This window comes from Pipra filicauda, unplaced genomic scaffold (genome assembly GCF_003945595.2).
Source record: "Pipra filicauda isolate LSUMZ 115617 unplaced genomic scaffold, ASM394559v2 scaffold509_size397805_pilon, whole genome shotgun sequence".
NCBI lineage: Eukaryota > Metazoa > Chordata > Aves > Passeriformes > Pipridae > Pipra > Pipra filicauda.
The window spans coordinates 327,637-344,721 of record NW_024104653.1 but is presented as its reverse complement, the minus strand read 5'-3'; the positions used below and the strand labels follow the sequence as shown (position 1 = coordinate 344,721).

The 17,085-nt window shown below is 40.8% G+C and overlaps 2 protein-coding genes across 7 annotated transcripts in view; one reads left to right on the top strand and one right to left on the bottom strand.

The window, feature by feature from the left end:
• Positions 1-2,624: 2,624 nt before the first annotated feature.
• Positions 2,625-8,854, bottom strand: RBM12B (RNA binding motif protein 12B). Of its 4 annotated transcripts, none has more exons than XM_027737386.2 (3): positions 8,776-8,854; positions 5,823-5,868; positions 2,625-5,126 (listed from the first exon to the last, which is right to left on the bottom strand). In XM_027737386.2, the coding sequence occupies exon 3, from the start codon at positions 5,096-5,098 to the stop codon at positions 2,999-3,001; it is 2,100 nt and encodes a 699-aa protein (XP_027593187.1). In that variant the 5' UTR covers positions 5,099-5,126; positions 5,823-5,868; positions 8,776-8,854; the 3' UTR covers positions 2,625-2,998. The 4 variants fall into 4 exon arrangements, with proteins under 4 accessions (XP_027593187.1, XP_027593190.1, XP_039242772.1 ...); XM_027737389.2 differs by having other exon boundaries at positions 8,728-8,825; XM_039386838.1 differs by having other exon boundaries at positions 2,625-5,868; positions 8,772-8,794.
• Positions 8,855-10,612: 1,758 nt separating this feature from the next.
• TMEM67 (transmembrane protein 67) overlaps positions 10,613-17,085 on the top strand; it is a 47,257-nt gene continuing 40,784 nt past the window's right edge. For all 3 annotated transcript variants that reach the window (XM_039386837.1, XM_039386836.1, XM_027737372.2), the window contains exons 1-7: positions 10,613-10,799; positions 12,744-12,832; positions 14,259-14,352; positions 15,763-15,862; positions 16,294-16,363; positions 16,459-16,533; positions 16,944-17,006. In XM_039386837.1, coding sequence (XP_039242771.1) covers positions 10,613-10,799; positions 12,744-12,832; positions 14,259-14,352; positions 15,763-15,862; positions 16,294-16,363; positions 16,459-16,533; positions 16,944-17,006 — 678 coding nt within the window. The remainder of the gene's footprint in view (positions 10,800-12,743; positions 12,833-14,258; positions 14,353-15,762; positions 15,863-16,293; positions 16,364-16,458; positions 16,534-16,943; positions 17,007-17,085) is intronic.

Genomic DNA, 17,085 nt, shown 5'->3' with positions numbered 1-17,085 from the left:
ATTCCTTTTGGGATTAAGGGTTATCTTCTTGTACTAACCAGACTGTGCTGTTACAGCTTCCCTGAACGCCTCAAGCTGCTTTGGTAGGTGATCACTATTTCTAATTCTTGACAATAGAGACTGTTCTCCTTTACACCAGAATTTTTGGACAATGGTAGCAAAAGCAACTTCAGAGAAGGCATAACTAAAGAAACTTGCTGTGTTTTATCAACGTCACAAACTGCAGCATTTCATTTTTTGTTCTTTTACTATGTGGATGGTACTTAAAAAGAAAGAACAGTACTTCAAGCCATGTAATTATAAGATGGCTTCTGATTTGTCCATTGTACCAAAAGTACAGTGCCTTCAAGCCACTAAACATCTAAAGTTATATAACCCTATTATCAGGAAATGCTGCCACCACACCATGCACCTGTACCACCTATTCAGGCAGAATCAGAATATAATGCCTATACATACACATCTCAGTGGAGGAGAAGGGGAACAGAGAAGGACAGACACACACAGAGGCAAAGCACCAATCAGATAACACCTATAAACTAAGAATCAACTATCCTAGTAACCTTATTATTTCACTGATACACTGGCATCCCTTCCCAATTTCCCTATGCTTCAAGTTCATCTGTACATACTTTGAAGTACAGTTTTTGTATTTATAGACCTTGAAAAAATAATTATTTCTTTGGCCTGTCAATCAAACATTTCAGATAAACTAGTCATAAACTCTATTCTGGCTTTAAATTAAATACAAATTAGCTACAGAGCAAACAGAAAACCATTTTGAAATGCCTCAATTATGACCTCTGCCATTACAAGCTTTATGATTCTTTTTTATATGTTCACTAAGGGTGGGGGGGGAGTTTACCATCCCAAAAATTAATGGTATTTTATCAGTAATTACTCTTAAATTCTTTGAGAACAGGTGTTATTTTTAAAAGACATTCTCATGCTTTACTGGCAGAAAAACCTACTAAACTCTCCTGTCTTTCCGGCCTCCAAGTTTGAAATACCCTGTTGTGTAGTAGCTGGAAGAACTTTAAAACCAGCAAATGACCTAAAGCTGACTAACTGGAGAAGTTACTTGCATTCATATTTACAACACAGCTTAGTAGTAAAGACACTGGCTTACAAAAATAATCACAATGAAGTTTTCAACATAATGATAACGTCAGGGAAGTTCATTTTGAGGATTCTCATGTCTTTTACCTGCAAAGTCTTCTGGCTCCTTGATCTCTTTCATAGTAGCTAAAGCACAACTTTGTGGGTTTTATTTTAATGCCCTTTAAATTTACAGGATTCAAAACCATATGATTCTGAAGCTAATTCCTACCAGACAGCAAAAAACTGTATATTAAGTGTTCAGAATTTAAACTTAGCCACATTTTTTTTCTTTGCTACATACACAGACCTTGCATTTTCATTCAAAATTCTTTTTTCTGGGCACTTAAAATAGAGAATAATATGCAGAGGAAATAAAGCTACACTAACCTTTTAAAAATTACAGAACAAAAAATTCTCTTGATTTTGTTTGCTTGTACTTAACAGTTTATTTGCAAGTTTAGCAATTACGATGATGACTTTACATAAATAAAGCAGTTAAAATTTGACCCACCAGTGAGGGGGATCAACCACAGGCTGCCCAGAGAGTTCCGTTCTTGGAGCTATTAAATACTGAAGGCCTTGAGTAACCTGATCTAGCGGACACTGCTTTGAGGAAGGGGTTGGACTAGAGACCTCTCTACTCCATGAATTTATGATTTTTTGTATTGCCCAAGCAAAGGTTAAAAGTTTTCACTGCCAAGTTGCAACTTTGCTGTCCTAGTCTGAGGGGACTAAAATTCATGAAATTCTTTAGTACTCCAAATACTATCTTGTACAGTTGCAATGTGAACAAAAATCCTTACCCACGCAACCAAAGTTTCCAACTAAGCCTGAATTTTGAACATGCAGCTTTTCCAGGCTAGCTTTTATTTCTTCCTAAAATTTAAATATGGTGGTACCAAACCAATCTAACCAACATATTCTAAATGCTGACATAAGCATTTATTTTATTACAAAAGAAAATAACATAGTTGGTTGGCAGCTTGGTTACCATGACAGATGTTAGTTAAAACTAATCAGAGATTGACCTGGAGCGTATCCAAACATCATCAGCAAGCTAGTATTCACATTATGCAGCATGTGGAGATAAAATGAAGACCACTGAATCAGAATTCTTGATCTGATTTCAACATTCATTTTCTGCCTCAAGTTACTACAGCGAGTGAGAAGAAAACCTGTCCAACTCATTAATACAGACTGAAATCTCTGTAAACTAACTACCTTTTCTTCACTGTGTTGACAAACTGTAACAGTTCACTCTTCCCAGAGGAAGTAGACAGCATCAATCTCACCAAGACCCACATCTGCTGAGCATAATAGTTGAAACCATTAACTATCCAAGTTTTAAATAGAAGACACACATTTAAATGGCAATTTCCTTTTTATTAAAAAAAAATTGCAAAGCCAGCTAATGTGAACAGGAAGCTCTTTTTTCTTTTTTTAACAGAAACGCCTGCAAACACATGAAACCGAATAAAACCTGAAGTTTACACAAAAACAAAACCCAAAAAATAAAAATCATTCATCTTTTAAGCTAACCTCAGTAAGAAGTGTTATTTACTAATGCAGGTAGCACTGAAAATCTTCTATTTGAACCATTTGCGTGGTCAGTCAACCAGCATTTATATTTTTATTTGATGCAAAGACAGAGGACATGAAATTAAAACAAACTAAAAAAAACCCCAAAGCATTACAACTCCATCCCTTTAGACCTTGATGTGTGACTTCCAGTGTCCTACAAACATTTCAACCAAGAGCTAAACAACTGAACCGGGTATTATTTACAACCGTTCATGGAAACTGTTTCTTTTGGATGTTCCAGGAATTAGAAAAAGTTAAAATAACTGTCAATACTGTCAAACCGAGAATGTTTTACTATAGAGCATCTTTTCCTCCTTTACAGCAAGCTCAACTTAACTTTCCGTGGACCAATCGGCCTATCATTCAGTTCATTAATAGCAGCCATAGCCTCCTCATAGTTTGTCATAGCAACAATGGCATCACCAGAAGGTAATCCTTGTTCATTGTACTGCACAGAAACTGACTCCGGAATCACTCTGTAGCCATAGAAAAAATCCAGAATCTCATTAGGAGTAGCTTTAAAAGGTAAATTTTTCAATAGAATAGGAACAACACGTTCAGAACCACCACTGAAATTCGGATCCGGCATGAATCTTCCTTCAGGAAAATTTCCCATTTTATTATTCCCAAACTCCATTCTGCCGAAAGGTTCACTGTCACCACCGAAATCCATGAGGGGTGGTGGACCTCTAAAATCCTTAGGAGGGCCCATGAAGTCCTCAGGGGGGTGTCTAAATTCAGAATGATGCCTGAAGTTCCCGGGGGGACCAAATGAATGCATGGGTGGCCCTTGTGGTGGCCCAGATGGTGAACTGACTGGACGGGAAAGCTCACCTCTGTCATATGGATGTGAATAACCATGCACTTGATTCGGTGCAGATAATGGTACAGATACACCAAACTTCTGCATCTGCTCTTCAGATATAAGTCTTATTAATACCTCTGTTCCCAAAAATGTTTGACGATTTAAATTTTCAGCTTTCATGGCTTGTTCTTCAGATTTAAACTTCACTAGTGCTTCTCCCAGTCCAAGTCCTTTTTCATCATAGAGTAAATAAATATCATCTTCATCAATATCAAATCTTGCAAAGAACTTTTGCACTTCAATTTTTGACACATCAAATGGAAAATTCCTGACATAAACACATATCTTAGGGCTGGAATGACCTTCCCGGTAACTTTTTTCTGATATAGCCTGTCCAGGATGATCTCTGTCTAGTGATCTTTTTCTCTCACAAGAATCGATTATTTTCAACATTGACTTTCTTGAAATTGGAAAAATGTAAACAGGACGATTGAGAAGAACCTTTCTATGACATTCCAAAGCAGCCTGGTATTCTCTCTCACTCCTTAACATCACAAAGGCATCTCTAGTCCTTTTCTGATGCTTATCTGTTAGAATCTTGATCTGTTTGCTGGATATATCCAGATCAGGGAAAAAATCTCTCAAATCTCTCTTCTCCACATTAAAAGATAGATTTCTTAAGTGTATGTAATATTCCTGGCTGGGAGATGAACGAGAACGCGTTCTTTGTCTCCTTGGTGATCTTGAACGAGAATGCCTCCTTGAATGCATGTAGCCTGAACTTTTTGGAGAAAGGTCTTCACAGAAAAAGTGATCCATTTCATCTGGCACATCCACCGTCCCACCACATTCAATCCACCGTTCCTCCGTAGTTGGACTAATTTCTATAAACCTCTGACCCATGTACTGTCTATGACGTTTAAGTCCTTCCAAGGCATCACCAGGTGTAGCACATTTTACCAAGCAATCACCATTGTTTAAACCATTGCGGTGCTTTATCAGAATCACTCCATCCACACGTATCCCAGAAAGGAAAGCACGTACTTCCACTTCTGTTGCAGCGTAAGGTATACCACGTAGAAATAAGTAACAGTCATCTGGGTTAAATGGGTGAGAATCCTTTCTTAACTGATAGTTTGACTTATGTATACCCATATCACCGTGTCTTGTGCCATTGGTATGGAAACCAGCCTCTAGGCGATTTGGTGGCCCGTAACCAGGTTTTCTTATTCCTTTTGGAGAAGCTGTGACTAAATGTGGCATGTCTCCAACACTTGATGCACCAGAACCATTAGTACCTGTTCTTCTAGAGCTAGACATAGTTTCTCGTCCCCCACGGTCAAATCGTTTCCGGCTCATTTCTATGGTACTCTGCATTTCTGCCTTGCTGCTGAGAAAGAGCTCTACGCGTGAGTCCTTGATAAACCCTCCTGAACAGCTCATGGCACGCCGTGCATCTTCATCTGTTGCAAATATAATAAAAGCCTCCCCAAGCTCTCCTCCAATAATATGCACACCTCCATCAGGAATATTCAATCCCAAGAAGAAACGACGAATATCTGGAGGACCCGCAACAACAGGAAGCCCCTGTAAACGGATGACTACAGCCATGCTGAGCTCAACCCACAGCAAAAATCACCTGCAGACAAAAAGGTACACATGATAGCACGTCTTTAGTACTCAGCTATTACAGTATCTTATCATTTAAGAAGCTAGAGCCGTTTTAATGAATGCCCTTGTCTCAATCGAGAGAGAAGGTATCAAAACACCCACAAGTTCACAAGAACAAGATTAAAACACAGTTCACTGAATGTTGATTAGTCAGAACAATCAGCTACTCCACCAGCACACGTGCACAAATCTATCAATATTCCCTATCCTAAGGGCAACAAAATCCACCTAAGTCATTCCTCACCATCCACAATACCTAAAGAACACATCAAGTCTTTCATGGCATAGTGACTATATGCCAGAGATCTCTGCCCAGTCCTAAGGAACAAAAAAATCCTGTTTCCTTTTGAACAGGACACTAGTTGATAAAAGGAGAAAGGAAAAAGAATAACTATGTCATTGAAAATGACATAATTCACAAACAGTGATGCCTTTACTGCTTTGACAAGTTGCTCTACCCAGTGATCAGTTCTGTTCAGTAATGTATGTTTTCTCAGCATTCAAAGAAGTTGTCTCTTTGACGTAGTCAGAGTATTAACTGCAGCAGCCACGAGCACTCAGGAGAGCATATCCTAGTTCCCAGCCACAAGTACGTGAGGAAAAAAGGCTGTGTATGATCTTGTCACAATACTCACTGAGAAGTGTTAAGCTTTTGGCAGCTTACCTGTTTCTGCTTTGGAGACCTGATAAATTCTGTAAAATCAACTTAACTGTGGAAAGAAAATGAAACATAATTAATGGCTGATACCTGTACTTTGCTTTACATACTGCGCTACACTGCTGCAGCTCATCCATAGCAGTGGCTACACTAAAGCCAAACATGTTATGAACCCATGTGAAGAACTCCTTCCACGTTCCAAGATGCTATGCACTGCATCTTTGTGTTTCCATTTCAGAAGCAAAAGAAATTCAAAATTTAAGTTGACTTCTGGAAACGATGAAAATACGATGAGATTACTTGGTCATTGGTTGTGCCACACTGAACTGTTGCAGTGAAACAGACTGCCAGTGTATCGAGGGAACAACTCTCAACTGAGTCCTTGAAGGATCCTTAAGTCCATCTCATGATTAAAGGACGTGTCCATTCTTCTGAGATCCACCTGGTTTCAAGGTTCACAAGAGTACGCTACTCACCAGTCCAGCACTACACTTAATGTACACAGCAAAGACCATCAAATGACAGAGCAAAATATCCAACAAGGACAAACTTTGGAAAGTACCTGAATTTACAAAGCCAACTTCAGTATTTTCCCTGTATCTTTACTGTACTGCACTGCTGTTCACACACAAGAACAAGAAATGCTCTACTGCACTGACTTAAACATACCTTGATTTTCAACATTATCTAACATCACAAATAAATAGCACAGTACTCTGAGAAAAAACACAAGCTTCTGTAGCAAATTACTGCATCCCTTTAGAACAAACACAACAGCCCAACACTCCAAGCATTTGACAAATCCCTCCTACAAACCAAAACCCTTGCTCAAAGCACCAGATCCTGGTGACAAGTCGTCTATCAATAACTGTAACTGTCACTCCAACTGAACTTAGCAAAACAAGAACAAAGTCCAAATTCTCTAACTAATGGGTTTTATGTCACTTCTACATCACCACTTTGCAAGCACAACAGAAAACAACTGCCTATTTAGTAACTTCTCTAAAGACCATCTGTTCTCTGTACTTTTGTGGCAAGTCGACTCCAGCCAGCAGCCAAGCACCCACACAGCCAATTGTGCACTCCTTGTCCCCATCAGCAGGACGGGAAAGAAAATAGGAAGAACAAAGTCAAGAGAACTCGTGGGTCAAGTTTCATCAGTGAGGAGAAAAATGCAAAACAAAGAAAATCACTCATTACCTCCTACAGGCTGACTGATGTCCAGCCTACCTTCAAATAACAACTGCCTTGGGAGCCAAGAAAAAATCCCCTCAGGCAACCAAAACCATCAAAATATTTCTTCCTCTACCTCAGTTTTTGTTGCTGAGCATGACGTTACATGGCACGGAATATCTCTTTGGTGAGTTTGGGTCAGCTGTCCCAGCCATGTCCCCTCTCAGCTTCTCACCTATACTCAGCACACTCGCTGGAGTGGCAGAGTAGGGAAAAGAGATAAAGCCTTGACACTGTGCAAGCACTGTTCAGCCACAGCCCAAAACACTGATGCGTTGTCAACATTCTTTCAGCCACAAATCCAAAACACTGAACTGTATGGGCTGTTGTGAAGAACATTAACTCCGTCCCAGCCAGACCCAGAACTTTACGTCTCTTCTCAACAGATGCAACGGCAGTGCCAAAAAGCATGGAGAATTCAAGGGCAGAACTTTCATACAGCACCGTCGTGTCTTGAAAAACCAAATCCATTGCCCTCCTACTTCATGATGTATTTAATCTGTAGTACTCCTGGATTTCACAACTCCACATTCTTATCCCAATTTTTAAACATCATTCACAACAGCTCTCCTTCGTATTTCTTTGGTGATAAAGAGCAAGTTCTCCACGATGCACCAGGGACACAACACACAACCTTCAGCGGTGAAAACTAGACACAGTGATTCCAGATCATGTGATCTCTAAGAAGTTCACAAACAAAAATGCAAGTTCAAATAATAAGTTCTTACTGACTGGATATTAAACAATCAAGCGTGGGTAGAAAGTACAGACAAGCCATCCAACAATTTAAAGTGAATGACCAAAAGCAGTGATTTGTCATGAAAAGTAAGACCAATTCATTAACTCAGCAGAGACTCAGAGAGCAAGGATTTGGAGAACAGATTGACAACTTCATGCCACCAATTTAAAAGCACAGAAGCAAACACAGTTTTATGAAATTTTATATTTAAACAAAGCTGACCAGAAAACACTACTATACCTATTCTTCCACAGCCTCGACAAATTTGAAATACCATTAAAGCCATTAAAATAAGCCCACAACTTGTAAACACTGTGGGAAACTAAGCCTGCACTAGACCAGTATTTTAACCACAACGTTCAGAGATTACATTATCTGTATGCAAGCTAGAAACAACATACGCAGAAACACTCTGACTATAAACTGGACCAATATAAAAATAACCGGTAGATCAGAAGAAGATTTCTTATTCTGTTCTTCAAAATAAGCCTACACAGTGGAAGCAGGCTGCTGCTAATGGCACTCTGCACATTGCTGGAGGAAGACGCAACTGAGCTCTGTAGCTGGGCCGGCTGGGAGCACCGCTCACTCCGAGCGCCACCGCCGCTGCAGGACCCGGCCGGGCCGGAGCGCGGGGCCGCGGGCGGCAGGACGGGGCACGGGCGAGGGGGACGGGCCGAGGGGAGGCCGCCCCGCGCCACACGCGCTCCGGGCCCAACAGAGCTGGTCGTGCTCCGCCGTCACGGAGAAGCCCGGCCGCCTCTCGGCACCGGGACAGGGCTGAGGGAGTCACCAGGAGCGGGGAAAGGGGGTGGGAAAGCCGGCGGCACGAGGAGGCCGCGGCCCGGGCAGCGGCCGCGCAGCGGTTCCGCGAGAGTCGAACTCCCGAGAACTGGCTCCCGGCGCAAACCCCGCGCCGCCCTCAGCCACACGCCGCACCCGGAGGAGGCGGACGCTGTCCCTCACGCCATCCATCCACGCACCCACCGGACTGGCGCTCGGACGGACTCCGCAGCTCCCGCACGGCTCCGCCAAGATGGCGCCGCCGCCGCTACCCCCCCACACCGAGGAGCGGCTGCGCCGCACGAGCACTTCCGGGCCGCGAGCCCTGCCGCGCGCCGCGAGCGCGGGGCTGCGCGCGCACCCTGCGGACGGGGCGGGAAACGCCGCTGCCCCGTGACCCCGCCCCCTCCCGCCTCTGCCGCGCGTGCGCCGCCTCGCGCGCCCCCATTCACCGTGATGCCCGCGCGCGCCGCAGGTAGTGCGCATGCGCCTTGTGGCCGGGGGCGGCCCTGTGGTCCCGTTTAAATAGCGCTGTATAATGACCAAACTGTGTAATGATAGAGCTGTACAGTACCAGATCGGTATGTAGAGATCGGTCACACGGCGGGCTGCGGGACTCGGCCACCTTGCTGTGTTGTGCGCTGTGCTCAGGCTCATACCCGCTAGTGCCGCATCCTCCCAGCCTCAGAACTCGGGAGCGGGTTTGCGCTCACCGCTGCTCTGCCAGTAACTTCTAACCCAGCTCGGCTGGCTTAAGTCTGGGTTTTGGAAGGAAAGGCAGGCAGGGATGGGGAAATGGCAGAGGAGGAGGAAAGGCTGTGTAAAGGGAAGGGCAGAGGCAGGATTGTTGGGCAGGTGAGGTAGTTATTTTATCCTAGTGTTTATCCCACCTGCCTTTATGTATTCTCCCCTGTATTTCTACGCTTATTCAGCACTTGTCTGCTCCATTTTACATAGACAAATAATAATAAAAAAATGTTATTTTTGGTAGATTCACCTAGTAATGCTGCCGATTTTAGGAGCTCTCTAAACACACACAATATAGTTTAAAAGGGAGACATTGCTTATCCTGCGCAGGATGCAAGGTGGAGGTTTCCACAAATCAAGCACACCAAGGGGTAAAAACTAACGTCTTTTAGATAGTAAAATTTACATGAACTTCAGCCTGGGGACAGATAATTCGACTTGAAGATATCAGTAACTCAAGCTTTTAAAGCCTTGTTGAGCCAGCACAAGAAATCCAATGAGGAATAAAGCATTTGGTGCAATAAGCATATAGGCTTCCAAGCAGTGCTAATATCGAGAATTGTAATAGTTAGGCAATTAGCTTGCAGGACAGGGGCAACAAGGAATAATTAATACCCAAGGCATAAAGTACCCTGCAAAGTTTTGGTAACATTTGAAGGAATGGGACAAGCGGCAATGGGCAGAAACTGTTGCACAGAAAGTTCCACCTGAATATGAGGAAAAACTTGTTTACTGTGTGGGTGACTATGCACTGGAACAGATTGTCCAGAGAGGTTGTGGAGTGTTCCTCGCTGGAGATATTCAAGAACTGTTTGGGCACAATCCTGTGCCATGTGCTCTGGGATGATCCTGTCTGAGCAGAGAGGTTGGACCAAATGACCCACTGTGGTCCCTTCCAACCTGACCCATTCTGTCATTCTGTGGAATGGGAACAAGAACGTCCTGACAAAGGTGAAAGAGGTAAAGGGGAGTTACTTCGGCTCTGTATCCATTCCTCTAGGCATTTTGTGTTTTCACCTTGTTACCAGTTTCCTCTCACAGGGGGGAAGTTACAAACAAGTGTTACATTAGTATGATACACCGTTCTAGAGACGAGGTACAGGAAAGCGTAATCCGGGATTCGCCGTACTCTTGTGTCCTCCTCCTAATCTCCCACAGGACAAACAAACCCCTGTGCAGCCCACACCCTAATCCCGGGTTTGTACCACTCCCTTCCTGCCCACCCCGCGGACGCTTCGCGGACTGCGGCGGCTGGCCCGCGGCGCTCGCCGTAGCGGTGGTGCGCGCGGTGGCCATGGCAGCGGGGGGCCGCGGTGCCGCCGCCGCCGCGCTGCTCTTGGCGGTGTCGGTGGCGCTGCCTCCCGCCCGCGCCTTTTCCGTCCCGCTCCAGCGCCCCGCCGCCTGCGCCACCGACCGCTACTTCGACAGCTCCCGCCTGGCCTGCGCGCCCTGCGGAGCCCACCAGCGGCAGAGCGCCGGCGGTGAGCGAGGGGGGAGGCGGCGCTGCCCGGGCCCGAGGCCGATCGGGGCTCGGGCGGCTCCGCGCTGAATCCGACTCCCAGCAGCGGGAGGCGCAAAATCGGGGCTCAGGCCGTGGCGGTGAAACAGTAGCTCTCAGGGGCGAGTCTGAAGGCAGCGAAAAGCGCCACGATGCCGCAAAGACCCAAGTGGGCGCAGCAGAGCTGCGACGTGTCTGAGATACAGCCCTGAGAAACGGCTTTTTAAATAAAGCCTTTTTTAATAAAGCCTTTCTTAATACTCTTTCTTTCCTCAGGCATTTGTATGGTTATGAGTATTTGCGTTTTCGTTGGTAAAATCTCACAGAGCCCTGAAATTATGTTCTTGAACACTTCGGTAACTTTAAACTGCTTGTCAAAGGTTGAATGTGCGAGATGTAGAGATCCTCAGGCTGTACCCGTGCTGGTCTGAGTCCCACACGGGAGCTTGGAGCGAATACAACACACCTTGACAGTACTAGATAAAAAATCCAGATAGTCAGTCGCTTTCTTTAGGGGATGAGAGTGGGAGTTCACTGTCGTGTACAGACACAAATTTGAGACTAAGACCCAACAGCATCTCTCTTCAGAGCTGGTACTTCAGTGAGAAGCAGTGATGTGGATGGCTGTTTTCACAACTGCTGCGTAAAAGCTGGTCACCTCTTCAGCACCAATATGACACCCTAAAGAGTAGTCCTATAGTTTACTTACAGAAAAACAAATACCATGTAATCATTTTCAGATCTTATAATGTGGGTGTCTAGATCCATAACTCCCCTGAGGCTGAATCTTCCTCCAAATCAGGGGCTTCAGGGAGAGATAAATTCCAGGTGGAGGTCAAGGGTTTATTTTTTTTCTTGGAGCATCTGACTGGAGCAATGTAGGTAGGTAACATTTAGCCTACTCTTTGCATGATGGCTGAATTCCACTTGTGATTGCACAAGCCTGCCCATACACTCCCTCGATAGCTCATCACTGTGGATTCTGCCATCAAGCAATATGCCTACAAATTTAGGTGTTGTCACAGTGAAATCACAACTCAAGCCTCTTCACTGACATAATCCTATTGGTCTTTTTTATAATTATGAGTGGTTCATCCCTTTGACAAATGTTTCTGTGCAACTGATCGCATGAGGATGTACTTTAAGGCTATTAAACTTTTCACAGAATTTTACATTATTTTTACATGCACAGTTCAATAAACTTAAGTAATAATAAATACAGTTTATTAGTACGTATAATCAGTTTTGGTTTGTAGTATGCGTTCCAAATTATGGTGAGAAGTCTGATAGACTGAAAAGGTTTCTAAAAAAAAAGAGTTGCTGAGGACTAGCAGATGTGCACGAGGGTGTGCTATGAAAGTAGTGTTTCATTTCATACTAAATGTTAGGTATGTTCTGTTAGTTACTAAAAACCATTCAAAGTTTGATCCCCATGCACAATTTTAAAAGCTTTGCAAATTTAAAACAGCTTCACATATGACAGTTAAATTTTAAAAAACCTTTGAATATAAACATTAAACATATTTTGGTTTTAGGACTGACTTCCTGTGGAAATAGTCAAAACTGTATACAAACATATAATGCTGGTGTTGTAGAGAGAATGGGCTGAGAAAGTCACTGTGGCAAGATTTAGATAGAGAGATTATATCTGTTTGGTTTAAAAAAAGAACACAAAAAACACAAGCTCGAGATTCCTGTTGCATCCTGGTGGATCAGTCAGCCTTGTAACACTTTCCTAAAATATCTGTGTATGAATCAGAACATGGACATTTTCAAAAAGCAAGATGATTTTCATCCACATCTCAGGTGTTTTGTGTCTGTCTAATAATCCATACTGATCTCTTGGGAACAACAGCAGTTCTTAGTATTCTGTAAAAAACAGTCAGTTTTATATAGATTAAAAGTGCATTTGCTTTGTTTTTTTCAGGTAGTTCCTGTGTATGTGAACCAGGATACAGGATGGTTTCCAGTAATGGTGGGTTCTCTGTTACTTGTGAAAAATGCCCAGAAAATATGGTAGGTATTGAACTTTTCATGCTTTACCATAATAATAATAATTTTTTAATTTTAAATTTCATCCTGACCGGAAGTTATTTTTCATTAATTTAAAATACTTTTGCGTTATGGTCTTTGCTTGGGAATTTTTAAGACCATACTTACAGGTATTTTTTTCAATTTAGAAGTATTTATAGTAATTCATATATTTAATATGTAGTATTTTTTCTCAATTTAGAAGTGTTTATTATTATGATTTTGCAGGCATTTTTTCATTAGAAATTTGACCCTGCAGACAAAATAAGATTTTAAATATTAATTTCCTTCCACTGCTTTTTCTTTCTGCTTTATGTTATTCTTGCCCACACAGCTCTGTAGAATGTCAAAGATAGTTTTCAGTTCATAGGTATCTTATTTGATTATTTATACAAATCCTATTATTGTAATATTTAAGCTGTATCTTTGTAGCCCCAATACTTCTTTTTACTCCAAAATGAGCTGCTACTATTTTGTTACTTTAATTACAAATATCTTTGTAGTTTGGTCAGTTCTTTCTACCATTCTTGACAAATTAAGCTATAATTTTGAGCACTGAGCCAGAGACACCAGGCTTAACCAGCTTTTTCCTGTCATAGTAAATAGAGAAATATTTTTTTGTAGCAAATCAGCTTTTCAGGGTGAAGCCTTCCCAAATACTTCTCTTTCTTCAGTAACTATAGAACTTTTAAGAGGCCAGCTTAGTTGCCTGAGTTGGGTGTTTAATGGGTAATGGGCATTGTAGGTAATTTCCCTCTCCTTTGCATTTACTTGCTAAGTTAGACAAAGACATTGACAAATATTCTTTGGTGATTTGATCATTTGCTATTTCTTTCTCTTTCCTGCACTGGTGGTATTTGTCTTTAATCTACTGGCAAGGCTTTTGAAAAGATAAAATGATGATAGTGGAGAAGGGAGTAACATTTTGGTTTTTATCTGTAGTGCAGTTACTTCATAGTATAAAGTAAGTGTGGGTGTGAACTGTTTGAGTATGAACAAAATTCCATGCAATTATGTAAGCTGCTTAACTTAGAACTCCTCCATATCCATTACTTCCATATATTTATATGCAAATATGTCTATTATTATGTTTATTTATTTTTCTTTTTCCAGTGTAGGATGTCTATATCTCTTTTTAAACCTTCTACTTTTAATTAACTCTTATCTTCACTAAAGAGTGTGCGCTAACAGGTTCAGAAGAGCTGAATTTCTTTTTAGTCTGTGTCTGCATAGGAATTGCTTTTGCCAGATTGTTTAGCCTTTTATTTGTCTTTAAAAGCTTCATGAACGTTACCAATGTTTTATCTGAACACATTTTCTGTAACTAATGTCTGGATAAGGCCAATTCTTCACAGATATTGAGTGATGTCTATATTTTTGAAAATTCTAATAGTTTTACATTTTATTTCAGAGCGGAGTTACTCAGGATGGGTGGAATTGTATTACTTGCCCTAAAGGCCTGACTTTGGAAGGAAAATGTAAATGCCCCAATAATGAAATATTAGGTAAAAAATTTATGCAAGTTATGAGATGATAGTACTTATTTTATATATTTGAGTTTACTAAGACATGCTCTTCTGTTAAATAAGAAAGGAAATTTGACGTATGTTTACATATCTGTTGCAAAAATTCAGCTTTCCTCTTGATCTTAATTGTCATTCCTGAAAGACAACAGATAAATCTGTACCATTGCGCATTGCAATAAAAATTATTATGTAAACATTCCAAAAATGAATACTGATGTATCGCTTCCATTAAGCTTATTGGCACTGGATGGAAGCATTAAAATTGGAATAAAAACAATGTTATGAAGTATATAAAGCAGAAAGGAATTATATATAAGAGTACATGGAAGAGAACAGCCTGAGCAAGCCAAGCGAGCTGCTGTGTGTTAGTATCACTGGATTTCCTGCTCCCCTGAGACACACACCTGTATCTGTGGTTTTCTGTGCCGTGCTTCCCCATAACTTTGCTTCTTAGTTGCAGATGACTCTCAGTTGACAGAAGAATAATTTTAATGTTAAAATTAAAACATTAATTAGTGTTTGTGTTAATTATATTTTTGTTTATTTTGCATAGTTAAAGCCTAAAAGCAAAGTACAGTTTTCATCAGGAGTGTAAAACATAAGAGCTCTTGGGACCCCCTGGTTTTCCTTATTTTCAAAGACATGGCATGGATGTAATTCTTTGAATAAGTATATTAAATGTCCACTTTAGTTACATTTCTAACAGAGTATGTTGAAGAATCAGTGTTTTCCAGATTATTAATTTTAAATTTCCTAGGAATCTGAAAAACAATGAATACCAGTCTTCTTCCTTAAACTTAATGAGAGTTACAAAATACATTCTGAGCTTTTATAGTAAAATGTTGAGAGCAAAGCTGATTCTGTAATTTAACATGCAGGAAGAACATTAGTATTGTCATTTTTTTATTATTTTATTTGGTTTGGGGTTTTTTCGTAATTAGACTTGAAATCTCTTGCTAAATGATTTAGTTGCTGGAAGATGCAGTTTTGAAACTTGAGATTTGTGACATTTGCATGAATCATTTCAGATGAAGTTTAATTATTTTTTTTCCCAGTAATTTGTAAGCTTGACATTTTGAATTTTTGCTTTGCAGTGAAGTCTTGGTTTGAAATTCGGTTCAGAATTAATAGCAAAAGAACAAAAAAACTACACATGAAATGTTGCCATTCTCACTAAATTTAAACTGCATGTGCATAGCTATACACAGTGTACACATACACACATAGTGGATATTATTTGCAAGTTGTGCTCTTGATTTTTTAAGAATAAACTCTCTGAATTTATTGTAGATCTGCACAGACACTTTATTTTTTCACACTTTTCCTAATCTGTGTGACATACTGTGAATCGTGCAATTTTATCACAGTTGCTTTTCTTTTCTACTGAAGTGGAAAGAAGCATCGATGGCATCTTGCTTAACGAAGCATTGTGCATACATTGTAATGGAAGTGAGCAGTCCTTCTCTGCTTCAGATGCATCAGGAAGTAGGTGGGTGTTCTTTGCCTTTTGTGATGATAAATTTGAACGGGTCATGCTCTGTTCAAATGGAACATTCCTGAGGAATAGTCTGTATCTTCGGGATGACAGTTTTGAAGGCAGTGACTTGGAAATCGTCAACTCCATATCAAACTCTGTTTCGTGCTCACTGAAGTCCTTTTATGACCAGCAGCTTGGTTTGTTTGTCTGGCTTTAGTGTGACTAGAAAGCAGGCTTTGAATTGGAAGCAGAAATAGAATTCTTATTTGGTTTGTTTTCTACTTCACTGATAGTAGAAACAAATAGGTAATAACTTTGGAATTTCAGAAGTAGGGAAGCCACTGACACTGTTATTGGGCATGCTATGTAATCAACTTTCACTAAGTAGCAAATCTCATACTTAAGTGCATTTTAAGTGCATTCTTCATGTTTGTGATCCATAGGTGTGTAAGATGTGAAAAAACATTCATCCATGTAAGCAAGTCTTGTGACTGCAGCAGCCCAAACATTCTGGTAAGTAGAATGGTTATTATATTGAAGTTCAGCAGAGAAAAGTTATTTTGACAAGTGTGTAAATTTCTATTTTTTTATTCTTTTATTTCTTTCAGACCGGGGGATTGTGTTTCTTTGCTCAGGAAAGTTTACCCCCAAAGGGAGTTGCAACTGTTCGTTTTGCACAGCTAGTGAGTATATTTATTCTAAAACATTTTTAAGCTCTCTTCATTGTTTACTTTTAGTAAATAGTTTAAATTCCAATCCTGAAAAAAAAAAGGTGGTAGTTTGTTGTCTGATTTGCATCAAGATAGAGTATAGGTATGGAGACCAGGCAAGCACTGTTCTAACATAGTAAGGTTTTAAAAATTCATGCCCTCTTGGAAACTGAAAAAGAGAAGTCATTTACATGACTTCAGTATCAAAACAAGTAGCATGGTTGTGTTTTGAACTGATATTGTTTGATTGAGATATTTACAAAGGACAGAAAGCTCTTAGAAAAAAATAAGTAGCATCTTTTGGCTGACTTAGTTTTCCAGACTGTTACATTATGGATAAATTGTTGTGAACAAAGACAGTGAAAAAAAATCCTTATTTACAGGGTATAACACTGACATCTGCGTGGTTTCTGAAAAACCTGCAGTCCTCAGCCTTTGCCTGTTGGGTGAGTTTCATGAACATTTGCAGTTTCATTTTTTTCTACAGAAGTAGAACCCTCTATAAAAGCATGGCACTTTAACTTT